This window comes from Oncorhynchus clarkii, chromosome 17 (genome assembly GCF_045791955.1).
Source record: "Oncorhynchus clarkii lewisi isolate Uvic-CL-2024 chromosome 17, UVic_Ocla_1.0, whole genome shotgun sequence".
Classification (NCBI taxonomy): Eukaryota; Metazoa; Chordata; class Actinopteri; order Salmoniformes; family Salmonidae; genus Oncorhynchus; species Oncorhynchus clarkii.
The window spans coordinates 26,214,605-26,228,707 of NC_092163.1; the positions used below are offsets into that span (position 1 = coordinate 26,214,605).

Sequence of the window (14,103 nt, forward strand, 5' to 3'; positions counted from 1 at the left end):
GACACTTGGTCACCTCCCTGACCAAGTCACTTCTGCCCCGATTGCTCAATTTGGCCAGGCGGCCAGTTCCAGGAAGATTCTTGGTGGTTCCAAACTCCTTCCATTTAAGAATGATGGAGGCCACTGTAATGGTTAATTTCTGTGTTATCAAATGAGGAGAGACAAACTTATCACACAAGTCAGAGTTATACTTAAACTGAATCTTCATTAGTGAGAGCTCTGCAATAGCGATGGCTGGTCGACGAACCACCCTCAGATGATTCGTTGAGAGCCCCGACACAAAGGATACAAAGGACCTTTTTATAGCAAAGATACACCCCCTTAGTCTACATAGCAAACAACAGATGTGTGGAATGGGTCACAAGGTGAGACTTGATAACTGAGAAAGTCAAATAGCATTTGCTATGAAGACTGTTCTTATTGTACAGAGTTTGGCCCAAGGATCAGATCACATCCCTGGTACTTCATAGTACATAAACACCAACTCATTCTATGGCATAAATCAATTGTCAACTCCAGATACCCCTATCTCAAGTAAAATCAAATCAAATCAAATGTATTTATATAGCCCTTCGTACATCAGCTGATATCTCAAAGTGCTGTACAGAAACCCAGCCTAAAACCCCAAACTGCAAGCAATGCAGGTGTAGAAGCACGGTGGCTAGGAAAAACTCCCTAGAAAGGACAAAACCTAGGAAGAAACCTAGAGAGGAACCAGGCTATGTGGGGTGGCCAGTCCTCTTCTGGCTGTGCCGGGTGGAGATTATAACAGAACATGGCCAATATGTTCAAATGTTCATAAATGACCAGCATGGTCGAATAATAATAAGGCAGAACAGTTTAAACTGGAGCAGCAGCACGGTCAGGTGGACTGGGGACAGCAAGGAGTCATCATGTCAGTTATTCCTGGGGAATGGTCCTAGGGCTCAGGTCCTCCGAGAGAGAGAAAGAAAGAGAGAATTAGAGAGAGCATATGTGGGATGGCCAGTCCTCTTCTGGCTGTGCCGGGTGGAGATTATAACAGAACATGGCCAAGATGTTCAAATGTTCATAAATGACCAGCATGGTCGAATAATAATAAGGCAGAACAGTTTAAACTGGAGCAGCAGCCCGGTCAGGTGGACTGGGGACAGCAAGGAGTCATCATGTCAGGTAGTCCTGGGGCATGGTCCTAGGGCTCAGGTCCTCCGAGAGAGAGAAAGAAAGAGAGAAGGAGAGAATTAGAGAACGCACACTTAGATTCACACAGGACACCGAATAGGACAGGAGAAGTATTCCAGATATAACAAACTGACCCTTTGTCAGTTTTAAAACCCATGTCCTTGACCACACGCCTAGATGAGCTCACAGAGGAGAGTGAGCATCTAAGTCATACACAATCCCAGGATAGGTGCAACATCAAAGATGATGTACAATGGTTCCAGACACTACCCCACACATCCTGTCTCAGAACGTATCTCCCCCAAAGCCAAAGGAGGGAGTGACTGGGCACAGACATTGTGGAGACAAGTAATTGGTTCCCTATTAATCACGCCATCTCTTCACATGGTTTGTAATAGGTAAAGATACATATCCACATATGAAGACAATGTATCCTTCTGTCCCCTTCTCTTTCTGATATTATGTATAGCAACAGGGACATGTGATAGAGAAGCCTGACTTCTCCCATTTCTGGGCCCCAGGTGACTGAGGCCCATCTGAGGGAGAGAGTCCGAATGGATACATTCTAATAACAAGAGTTCAACAGTTCAATCATATAAGCATATTATGCAGATAAGACATCTTAATGATCTATGTTACCGAGCAAATTCTGATTATTCTGCCACACCACTGTGTTCTTGGGGACCTTCAATGCTGCAGACATTTTTTGGTACCCATCCCCAAATCTGTGGCTCGACACAATCCTCTCTCAGAGCTCTATGGACAATTCCTTTGACCCCATGGCTTGGTTTTTGCTCTGACATGCACTGTCAACTGTGGGACCTTATATAGACAGGTGTGTGCCTTTCCAAATCATGTCCAATCAATTGAATTTACCACAGGTGGATTCCAATTAAGTTGTAGAAACATCTCAAGGATGGACAATGGAAACAGGATGCAGCTGAGTTCCATTTTGAGTCTCATAGCAAAGGGTCTGAATACTTATTTAAATAAGGTATTTCTAAGGTAAGGTAATAATAAGGTAAGTTTTAGATTTTTTTTAATAAATTAGCAAAAAATGTCTAAAACCTGTTTTTGCTTTGTCATTATCAATCAATCAATCAATCAAATGTATTTATATAGCCCTGCGTACATCAGCTGATATCTCAAAGTGATGTAAAGAAACCCAGCAATGCAGGTGTAGAAGCACGGTGGCTAGGAAAAACTCCCTAGAAAGGCCAGAACCTAGGAAGACACCTAGAGAGGAACCAGTCTATGAGGGGTGGCCAGTCCTCTTCTGGCTGTGCCTGGTGGAGATTAATAGAACATGGCCAATATGTTCAAATGTTCATAGGTGACCAGTAGGGTCAAATAATAATAATCACAGTGGATGTCAAGGGTGCAACAGGTCAGCACCTCAGGAGTAAATGTCAGTTGGCTTTTCATAGCCGATCATTGAGAGTATCTCTACCGCTCCTGCTGTTTCTAGAGAGTTGAAAACAGCAGGCCTGGGATAGGTAGCACGTCCAGTGAACAGATCAGGATTCCATAGGCAGAACAGTTGAAACTGGAGCAGCAGCACGGCCAGGTGGACTGGAGACAGCAAGGAGTCATCAGGCCAGATAGTCCTGAGGCATGGTCCTAGGGCATGGTCCGAGAGAGAGAAAGAAAGAAAGAGAGAAAGAGAGAAAGAGAGAGAGTTAGAGAGCATACTTAAATTCACACAGGACACCGGATAAGACAGGAGAAATAGTCCAGATATAACAGACTGGCCCTAGCCCTCCGACACATCAACCCACTCAAGTGACGCACCCCTCCCAGGGACGGCATGGCAGAGCACCAGTAAGCCAGTGACTCAGCCCTTGCAACAGGGTTAGAGGCAGAGAATCCCAGTGGAGAGAGGGGATGGGGTATTATGTGTAGATTTCTGAGGAACAACATTTATTTAATAAATTTTATAATAAGATAAGGCTGTAACGTAACAACATTTGAAAAAAGGGAACGGGTTTGAATACTTTCCGAATGCTCTGTGATTGAAATTAATTTCATATTTGATTAGACATATTTTATTTGACCTCGTTTCAATGTTGATAGTAAAAAGGCATGTTTGATTCATTGTAATTGTTTCAACATCATGCCATCAACCTAAATAAAGGGAATATTTAAATAAAATGTGAAGCCTCAGTTCAACAATTCCTGCCTGAACAGTGACTACTGGTATATGAGGGGTAATGCACTTCAGGGAGAACAAGTCTAACATCTAGATGCATACCCCTATGTACCCTGCATAGCTTTGGAAACACGGAGCTATCATGTCAACACATTTAGATGTTGAACATACTAATTTGCATAGATTACCAAAATAACATTGAATAGTGGAAAGTCACTCCTCTCACGTTTCTTACACAAGCTGTATGTGAAAGTGAACGTAAATTCGGAGTGAGATTTGGTTTATGCGGGCTACATTGACAACTGATTTGCCCAAAGGACACAATCATTTCAGCATGAAGCTAGGTGTACTTTCATTCATCCCATGGTTGATTGGATCTTTGGAAGTTTAGAAGTAGTAACATTAGCCCTATAAATGGGATACCAAATTTGTGATATTAGCAATAAACTTTTACCTTTGGATATTGTCTTTTATATGTGTTATTCATAATATTTACAGGAAATACCATCCAAACTGAAGATTACATCTCCCTCAAGTGTTGATTTGGTTGCGTTCATTCAATATCCAGATTGTCTGCAAATTAATGACTGATATGTTGGATTCACGTCTCTATCGCAACCCAAAAAATCTGTTAAAGAACAGCACTAAATCAAATAAAACTTTAAACGCACTTCAAATGAAGTTTGATTGGATTTAGTCCTATTTAGTCCTATTAGTCCTATTTTTTGGTTGAGATGGAGACGTGAATCTAATGTGAATTATTAACTTGTAGGTTACATTTGAAATCAACCAACCATCCTTCATATAAAAGAAAATATCCAAAGGTAAAAGTTTATTATTAATATCATGAATTTGGCATCCTATTTATAGGGCTAATGATAACGACATCTAAATGTCCAAAGCTCCAATCAACCATGGATGAATGATACATAGCCACACTTTGACATAAGGGTGTCCTTTGGGCAAATCAGATGTAAATGTGGCCTACATAAACACAACTTCACTTCGAATTGACTTTCACATACAACTTGTGTAAGAAAAGTTAGAGGAGTTACTGTCAACTATTCAACGTGATTCAGGTAGTCTACAATTTTTTTTTGTATGGATCCTCATCAATGTCTGAATGTGGTTACATGATAGCTCAGCTGTACTAGCTGCAGGGGGTTTCCAAAGCTAAGCAGGTTACATAGAGGTAGGCATCTGTATGGTAGGCTTGTTCTTACTGAAGTGCATTATTTCACATCATTATCAGTAGGAGTCACTATTCAGGCAAGAGTTGTTGGACTGTGGTTCCATATTTTAATTAAATATACCTCTTTATTTAGGTTGATGGCATGACATTGAAACAATGACATTGATTAAAAAATAACATTTTACTATCAACATTGAAACAAGGTCAAATGAAATATGTTTATTCAAATATGAAATTCCACAAAACTTCCTAATATTGAGTTGCACCCCCTCCTTTTGCCCTCAATTTGTCGGAGCATAAACTCTACAAGGTATCGAAAGCGCTCAACAGGAATGCTGGCCCATGTTGACTCCAATGCTTCCCACAATTGTGTCAAGTTGGCTGGATGTCCTTTGGGTGGTGGACCATTCATGATACACACAGGAGACTGTGGAGTGAGAAAAACACAGCAGCGTTGCAGTTCTTGACACAAACCGGTGTGCCTGGCATCTACTACCATACCCCTTCCAAAGGCACTTAAATCTTGTCTTGCCCATTCACCCTCCAAATGGCATACATACACAATCTATGTCTCAATTGTCTCAAGGCTTAAAAATCCTTCTTTAACGTGTCTCCTCCCCTTCAGCTAAACTGATTGAAGTGGATTTAACATGTGACATCAATAACTGCTCATAGCTTTCACCTGGTCAGTATATGTCATTCTTAATGTTTTGTACACTCAGTACAAAGGATGGAAAATATTTGTTACATTTCTACATGGAATTTTTGACTCAATTCCAATGTATAGATAGTTCTGATGATTATGTTAATGTAACAACCTGTTAGTCAGGTTAAGTCATTGTACTTAAGTTTAAGTTTTCCCTAATTGCAATGTTTACAACGCTGGTTGAAATGAGATGAAAACAGTAATCTACTGGTGATTACTTAAAAAATATATATTTCACATCACAATAGGTTGACCATTGAAACAATGCTGACTCAACCAGTGTGTGCCCAGTGGGTTGTTACTCATATCTTGACTTGCAGTAATAATTGCAGGATACTATAACTCTGTTAATTTAGCTTTCGAATACAGTATCACATTACCTCCTGTAAACGAATGAAATAATCCTTATATCTAAGGAAATGGGTGTATACACTTTTAGTTTCACATTAGGTCGTCATGCGCAGCATGTCTGTGTGTACGGCTACGATTTCCGAAGTGTGTCCATGTCCAAGTTTGATCTCATTAACTTCTGAGCGTCATCGATTGATATTCTTCTGCAATACGAAAAATAGCTTGTGTCTTGACTTCACTCTGATTGAAAAGAACGAAGATGAAAATGTCAGAGGACCACGACGCGCACGTTCTCAACATTACCACATGTGCAGAAATTAACCTGTCTTTTACGCACAGATTTTTACCAGCTGTGTTCGTGCTGGTGTTTGTCGTCGGAACATTTGCAAACTTCTGTGGGTTAAAAACTGTTTTTACACGCTGGAAGAAAATTGGAAGTATTAACATATTTATTCTCAACCTTGGAATAGCGGACTTGCTATACCTATTTACATTGCCATTTTTGGTTGTCTATTACGCGCTAAACAGTAAATGGATATTTGGACAAACATTCTGCAAGATCACCAGATTCTGTTTCAATTTGAATCTCTACGGCAGTATCGGGTTCCTGACATGCATCAGTATTTATCGATACCTTGGTATTGTGCACCCAATGAACGTGATGGGAAGAATCAACACTCGCCACTCGGTGGCAATAAGTTTTCTTGTCTGGATTTTGGTTTTTATTCAGATACTTCCCGATATGTTCTTTGACAAGACAGCACCAAATTCCTCAGATGCGTGCTATGACTCGACAGCCGACCACCTTATCAAGGATTACCTGCCGTATAGCATTGGCTGGACTGTTACCGGATTCGTTATACCATTGCTCGTCATTCTTGCTTGCTATGGACATATAGTAGTGGTCCTTGCCACCAAAGCCAACGTCAATACTTTATTGAAACAGAGGTGTCTAAAACTAGTCATCATCTTGACTGTGTTATTCTCAATTTGCTTTATCCCTTACCATGTTTTGAGAAATCTCAATTTGAAGATAAGGATTTTGAAAATGGAAGGCACCTGCAAAGCAAGCTTCGATGACATCTATGTTGCTCATCAAATCAGCCGTGGCCTGGCTTGCCTGAATAGCGCAATCAATCCGTTGATTTACTTGATTGGAAATGATGATTTCCTCATGCGCTTTCATAATGTCAGCAAACGAGCCAGGATGTCTCTTGTTCATTGGACTGGTGCTGTAATTTACCGCAAGGCAGATCCACCAACAGAAGAATTTCAACGAGAAAACTTTGACCAGCTAGTTATTTAAACCAATATTGTACCAAAGGCCTGTATGTAAATATGCTGTACTCTATGCTTTATTCATCATTCTTAGAGTATTTTATTGTGTTATGTGAGAGCCTGTGAGTGGCTGAATGCACTTGTGTAAAGTGATATACTGTTCCATTTAGTCAGTGATATGTAGAGCTATATCACTGAAAAAAACAAACTCTCAATATGCATTTCCGATATTACATAAGAATGACAGGAATTCCAGCATCCTATTACATACCAATGACTGAAGTATTCCTCTGTTTTCAATAAACAATACAAATGTGTCAAGCTCAAAGGACTTTGTCCATCTTACCTTGTCCTTGAGATAATATGGTAGTATATCATGCTATCTACTTGGCTTCCCAGGGGAAACAAGATTTGAACTGAGGGCAAAAATCCCTCAACACCAACATGCACAGGAAATTGATGTCATACATGTTTATTAATTGCATATGACTTGTCAGTAGGGTTTTAGGTGCAGGTTAGAGAATGGGGACTTGAGGCTCACTTTATTTAGAAGACTCAGCAGACAGACATACACAAGGTTGCGTCCCAAAATGCATCCCAAATGGAACCCTGTTCCCTTTATAGTGCACTCCTTCTGAGCAAGACCAATAGGGCTCTGGTCAAAAGTAGTACACCATAAAGGGAATAGGGTGCCTTTTGGGAAAAATTATAGAACCTAATGACAAATAGTGCAGTAAAAATAGGAAAACAGAAACATTTTCTCTCAACATTACTTAAAAAGAGGGAGACTGTTTGACTGGCTAGAATGATAACACATAACAGTTTATACTCTGCATAAATAACTTTAATTTAACTTAAGAACAGTTGATAAAAACAAAGCCAAGTCTGTTTGTGCAAGCATTCGAGTACAAGAAGTTGGATGTTTGCACAAAACAGGCTTAGTGAAACATCTCACTCTCCAGCAACACAAGCATGCAGTGATATTTCACTCCCTTCTGTTACCTTCACAGACCACTGAGAGCTGGGGTTGGCATTAGGGCAAGTCCTAGCGGATGACTGTTTGTGTTATGAGAAAATGGTGCCAAGAGAAGTCTAAATAAAAACATCTGCAATGCAATGTTTTGAATCTATGACCTACACCTTTTATTGATAGAGTATGTCCTCAACCGGCAGGCACTCCATTGCAGTTAGCAGTTCAAGAAAACTGTCAGACTACAATTTGCGATTGACAGCATGACAATTAGTGGCAAAGGAGTTCACATGATTGCACAAACAAATCTGGGACCAGGCTAGAGCACTTCTATCAGTCACACATACTGTAGAGCAGAGTTCCATGTACTAATTTATCTAAACCTTGTTTAACACTTGTCGAAACACTTGTTAAAGCATAACCAAAATAAACCCAGCCTGGTTTCCAGTCTCTGTTCAGCTATTACATTCCACTAATATTTAGCATGACAGGAGTGGCAATGAGTGAAATTATAGCTAAACAGACTGGTACCAAGGCTGCAATACACCCCCGTAAATTCAGTAATACAGGAAAGAAGCATGCTGTATTGTGTTCAGACTCAACATGCAAAGACAAGAGAAACAGTGACTGTAAATGAAAATCAAGCCGATATTTCCGTTTCATCTGAAATACCCCCCGAAACCCACAAATTACTCATAGTAATTCCAGTCCATTACAATGAGCCAGTCCTCCTATAGCTCCTTCCACCAGCCTTCACTGATGTGGGTGTACTGTACTGAAAAGAAAGAGAGCTCAACATTACATTTAAACTACTCAATCAGTGTGAGGAGTGAAGTCTCTGATGGGCATTGACTAGAGCAGTGAAGTCAGGTATAGTTTCTGACGTCGCTATGCACAGGATTGCTGAGAGGTGAGAGTCGGTAAGAGATGATCTGTGCCTTGAATTGTTATAGTTCATCACTGAAAATCTCTGTTCACATACAGTGGGGCAAAAAAGTATTTAGTCAGCCACCAATTGTGCAAGTTCTCCAACTTAAAAAGATGAGAGAGGCCTGTAATTTTCATCATAGGTACACTTCAACTATGACAGACAAAATGAGAAAAATAAATCCAGAAAATCACATTGTAGGATTTTTAATGAATTTATTTGCAAATGATGGTGGAAAATAAGTATTTGGTCAATAACAAAAGTTTATCTCAATACTTTGTTATATACCCTTTGTTGGCAATGACAGAGGTCAAACGTTTTCTGTAAGTCTTCACAAGGTTTTCACACACTGTTGCTGGTATTTTTGCCCATTCCTCTATGCAGATCTTCTCTAGAGCAATGATGTTTTGCGGCTGTTGCTGGGCAACACGGACTTTCAACTCCCTCCAAAGATTTTCTATGGGGTTGAGATCTGGAGACTGGCTAGGCCACTCCAGGACCTTGAAATGCTTCTTACGAAGCCACTCCTTCGTTGCACGGGTGGTGTGTTTGGGATCATTGTCATGCTGAAAGACCCAGCCACGTTTCATATTCAATGCCCTTGCTGATGGAAGGAGGTTTTCTCTCAAAATCTCACGATACATGGCCCCATTCATTCTTTCCTTTACACAGATCAGTCATCCCTTTGCAGAAAAACAGCCCCAAAGCATGATGTTTCCACTCCCATGCTTCACAGTAGGTATGGTGTTCTTTGGATGCAACTCAGCATTCTTTGTCCTCCAAACACGACGAGTTGAGTTTTTACCAAAAAGTTATATTTTGGTTTCATCTGACCATATGACATTCTCCCAATCTTCTTCTGGATCATCCAAATGCTCTCTAGCAAACTTCAGACGGGCCTGGACTAGTACTGGCTTAAGCAGGGGGACACGTCTGGCACTGCAGGATTTGAGTCCCTGGCGGCGTAGTGTGTTACTGTTGGTAGGCTTTGTTACTTTAGTTCCAGCTCTCTGCAGGTCATTCACTAGGTCCCCCCGTGTGGTTCTGGGATTTTTGCTCACCATTCTTGTGATCATTTTGACCCCACGGGATCGAGGGAAATTATCAGTGGACTTGTATGTCTTCCATTTCCTAATAATTGCTCCCACAGTTGATTTCTTCAAACCAAGCTGCTTACCTATTGCAGATTCAGTCTTCCCAGCCTGGTGCAGGTCTACAATTTTGTTTCTGGTGTCCTTTGACAGCTCTTTGGTCTTGGCCATAGTGGAGTTTGGAGTGTGACTGTTTGAGGTTGTGGACAGGTGTCTTTTATACTGATAACAAGTTCAAACAGGTGCCATTAATACAGGTAACGAGTGGAGGACAGAGGAGCCTCTTAAAGAAGAAGTTACAGGTCTGTAAGAGCCAGAAATCATGCTTGTTTGTAGGTGACCAAATACTTATTTTCCACTAAATTCATAAAAAATCCTACAATGTGATTTTCTGGCCTCTCTCATCTTTTTAAGTGGGAGAACTTGCACAATTGGTGGCTGACTAAATACTTTTTTGCCCCACTGTACATAGGTTGACCCAAACAGTACAAACATCTTTGGAAAGTTTTGTTCATCAAGAGATGCATAGAATCTTGTCAGTGACATTGTTTTGAATAGTTCTCCAATCACTGCATCAGACTGAAGATCGATAAGCTCAAGTTTCAGGTCAGTGGGAGCGTTATCCACATTGAAGGTGAAAGGAGAGGAAACCAACAGCATGCCATTTTCCAACACTTTGAAATCATCAAATTGACGAGAAAACTCACCGTTCAAAGCACGCAGCAATGATGTATACTTCTCCCGCTGGTCATCTGATAGGGAACAGACTAGTAGTGTCGGAAGGTGGGTGAGATTGTTGGCTTCTACTTGGCGGGTCAGGAGGAATAATTATCCCTTGAAGGCTTTGACAAGCTGTACATTTGATGTGCAAAAAGGCAATTCCCTTGTAGTTTGGAATTCAGTTCATTCTTGAGGGTCATGATGTCCACAGTGAAGGCAAATCAGGCCAACCATTCTTTATCTTGCAGTTGAGGGAAATCCACATATTTTCCTTTTATTTGCAAAAACTCAGTAATCTCCGACTTCAGGTCCCACACCCTTTTAAGCACCTACCCAAAATTCAGCCATCTCACGTTAGTGTGGTAGGGGAGTTCTGCATGACTTGAGTCTGTCTCTTCCAACAGTGAGACAAACTGCCTGTGGTTTAAAGATTTTGCTCTTATGAAGTTTATCACTTTAGAGGCTGTATCCACATCATGGCTCATTTTCAGAGCACATTTACAGAGCACTTCCTGATGAATAATGCAATGCAGGAAAATAATTTGCACAGCTATTTTCAGGTCTCTCCAGAGATGTTCGATTGGGTTCAAGTCCGGGCTCTGGCTGGGCCACTCAAGGATATTCAGACACTTGTCCCGAAGCCACTCCTGTGTTGTCTTGGCTGTGCGCTTAGGGTCATTGTCCTGTTGGAAGGTGAACCTTAGCCCCAGTCTGAGGTCCTGAGTGTTCTGGAGCAGGTTTTCATCAAGGATCTCTCTGTACTTTGCTGCGTTCGTCTTTCCCTGGCTCCTGGCCACTCTACCATAAAGGCGGGATTGGAGGAGTGTTGCAGAGATGGTTGTCCTTCTGGAAGTTTCTCCCATCTCCACAGAGAATCTCTGGAGCTCTGTCCTTGGTCGCCTCCCTGACGAAGGCCCTTCTCCCACGATTGCTCAGTTTGGCCAGGCAGCCAGCTCTAAGGATAAATCTTGGTAGTTCCAAACTTCTTCCATTTAAGAATTATGGAGGCCGGGCCTCCTGAGTGGTGCAGCGGTCTAAGGCACTGCATCACAGTGCTCGAGGCGTCCATACAGACCTGGGTTTGTTCCCAGGCTGTGTCACAACCAGTTGTGACCGGGAGTCTAAAAGGGCATTGCACAATTAGCCCAGTGTTGTCCGTGTTAGGGGAGGGTTTGGCAGGGGGGGCTTTACATGGCTCATCGTGCTCTAGCGACTCCTTGTGGCAAGCCAGGCGCCTGCAGGCTGACTCCGGTCATCAGGTCATCAGTTCAATGGTGTTTCCTCTGTAGCTGGCTTCTGAGTTAAGCGGGCGGGTGTTAAGAAGCACTGTTTGGCAGGTCATGTTTCAGAGGATGCATGACTCAACCTTCACTTCCCGAGCCCGTTGGGGAATTGCAGCGATGAGACAAGATCAAAATTGGGGAGAAAAATGATCAAGGCCACTGTGTTCTTGGGGATCTTCAATGCTTAAGAATTTTTTTGGTACCCTTCCCCAGATCTGTGCCTCAACACAATCCTGTCTCTGAGCTCTACGGAAAATTAATTTGACCTCATGGCTTGGTTTTTGCTCTGACATGCACTGTCAACTGTGGGACCTTACAGGTGTGTGCATTTCCAAATAATGTCCAATCATTTGAATTTACCACAAGTGGACTCCAATCAAGTTGTAGAAACATCTCAAGGATGATCAATGGAAACAGGGATGCACCTGAGCTCCATTTAGAATCTCATAGCAAAGGGTGTGAATACTTATGTAAAAAGGTATTTCTGTGTTATTTTGAATACATTTGCAAACATTTCTAAAAACCCAGTTTTTGCTTTGTCATTATCGGGTATTGTTTGTAGATTGATGAGGATTTACATTTTTTACATTTTAGAATAGGGCTGTGACATAAAAAAAATTTGGAAAAAGTTAAGGGGTCTGAAAACTTTTCGAAAGCATTGTATTTGAAGCCTCCATACAAAGTGGTGAATGGAAAGAAACGTCTGTTACACAAAACAACAAAACGTGTAATAACATTTGGCGATTGTCATTAGGACAAAATGAATGACCCCACTGCTGTCCGCACGTGTCTCGGTTTCGGCCACTCATCTCTGCCTTAGCAACATGTCAGTGTTCTTGTCGAACCACATCACATTTTGCATAGGATATACCACCTGTTTTCAAGTCCATTTGGAAGTGTTTCATGCCTCTGACATACAGTAATGATAGATAATGATGTAATAGCATAGAGGTTTCTTGACATTTTGTTTTCATTGTTGTGATAGGCTCATGTTTTACCGGGACGCCATACCAGACCGCACTGCCTTACTTTCACCCCTGGGTTTTATGCACTTTTTGCTCAAGCCCATGCCTCATTTGACTACAGCCACACAATACATCCTCCCCTTACACATAACATTCAAGCAAAGTTACATAACACACTGTCTCCTTTAAATGTCTACACAGAGTCAGGTAACACATTGGTTTCTTCGTAGGTAATGACAATCCGTCATGTCATCTGCTTTATGGCCCACGTGCCATCAGGCAACTCTACCAGCTCACACCCAGGGCTTGAGTTGAAGGGGGTGTTGCCAAGATGAACCTCCTCCCTCCAGTAGAGGAAAATCTGCATACAGTCCACACTGCTGCTCTCTCGCTGCTTGTGGTTGAGGCTACTTCCTGACCTTCTTCCGTTTCTTCTTGTTCTTTCTGGTTTGAGTATTACCAGAGTTTATTCTGGGGACTAGAGGAGTCATATTCAGGTAATATTGACTAGGCTCATTCACGACAGTATACAGGCCATGGAAGAACTGGGGCATTTTCAACTTCCATGAATTGAGTACAGATCCTTGTGACATGGGGCTGTGCATTATCATGCTGAAACATGAGGTGATGGCGGAGGATGAAATGCACGACAATGGGTCACAGGATCTCGTCACGGTATCTCTGTGCATTCAAATTGCCATTGATAAAATGCAATTGTGTTTGTTGTCCGTAGCTTATGCCTGCCCATACCATAACCCCACCATGGGGCACTCTGTTCATAACGTTGACATCAGCAATCCGCTCACCCACACAACGCCATACACACTGTCTGCCATCTTCCATGTACAGTTGAAACTGATTCATCTGTGAAGAGCACACTTCTCCAGGGTGCCAGTGGCCATCAAAGGTGAGCATTTGACCAATGAAGTTGGTTACGGCGCCAAACTGCAGTAAGGTCAAGGCCCTGGTGAGGATGACAAGCATGCAGATGAGTTTCGCTGAGACGATTTATAACAGTTTGTGCAGAAATTCTCCGGTTGGTCAAACCCACAGTTTCATCAGCTGTCCGGGTGGCTGGTCTCAGACTATTATCCCGCAGGTGAAAAAGTCGGATGTGGGCTGGCATGGTTACACGTGGTCTGCAGTTGTGAGGCTGGTTGGACGTACTGCCAAATTCTCTAAAATTACATTGGAGACAGATTATAGTAGAGAAATTATCATTCAATTATCTGGCAACAGCTCTGTTGGACATTCCTGCAGTCAGCATGCCAATTGCACGCTCCCTCAAAACTTGAGGCATCTGTGGCAG

General features: G+C 41.9%; 1 protein-coding gene across 1 annotated transcript; it reads left to right on the plus strand.

The window, feature by feature from the left end:
- The first annotated feature begins 5,745 nt into the window (after positions 1–5,745).
- LOC139369695 (P2Y purinoceptor 1-like) lies at positions 5,746–7,106 on the plus strand. The gene has a single exon (XM_071108952.1). It carries the CDS (start codon positions 5,819–5,821, stop codon positions 6,863–6,865), a length of 1,047 nt encoding a protein of 348 aa, XP_070965053.1. The 5' UTR covers positions 5,746–5,818; the 3' UTR covers positions 6,866–7,106.
- The last annotated feature ends 6,997 nt before the right edge of the window (positions 7,107–14,103 follow it).

What these genes read in the sequence shown, in the direction of transcription:
- LOC139369695 (XM_071108952.1), top strand. Translation starts at nt 5,819, where the DNA reads ATGAAAATGTCAGAGGACCACGACGCGCACGTTCTCAACATTACCACA.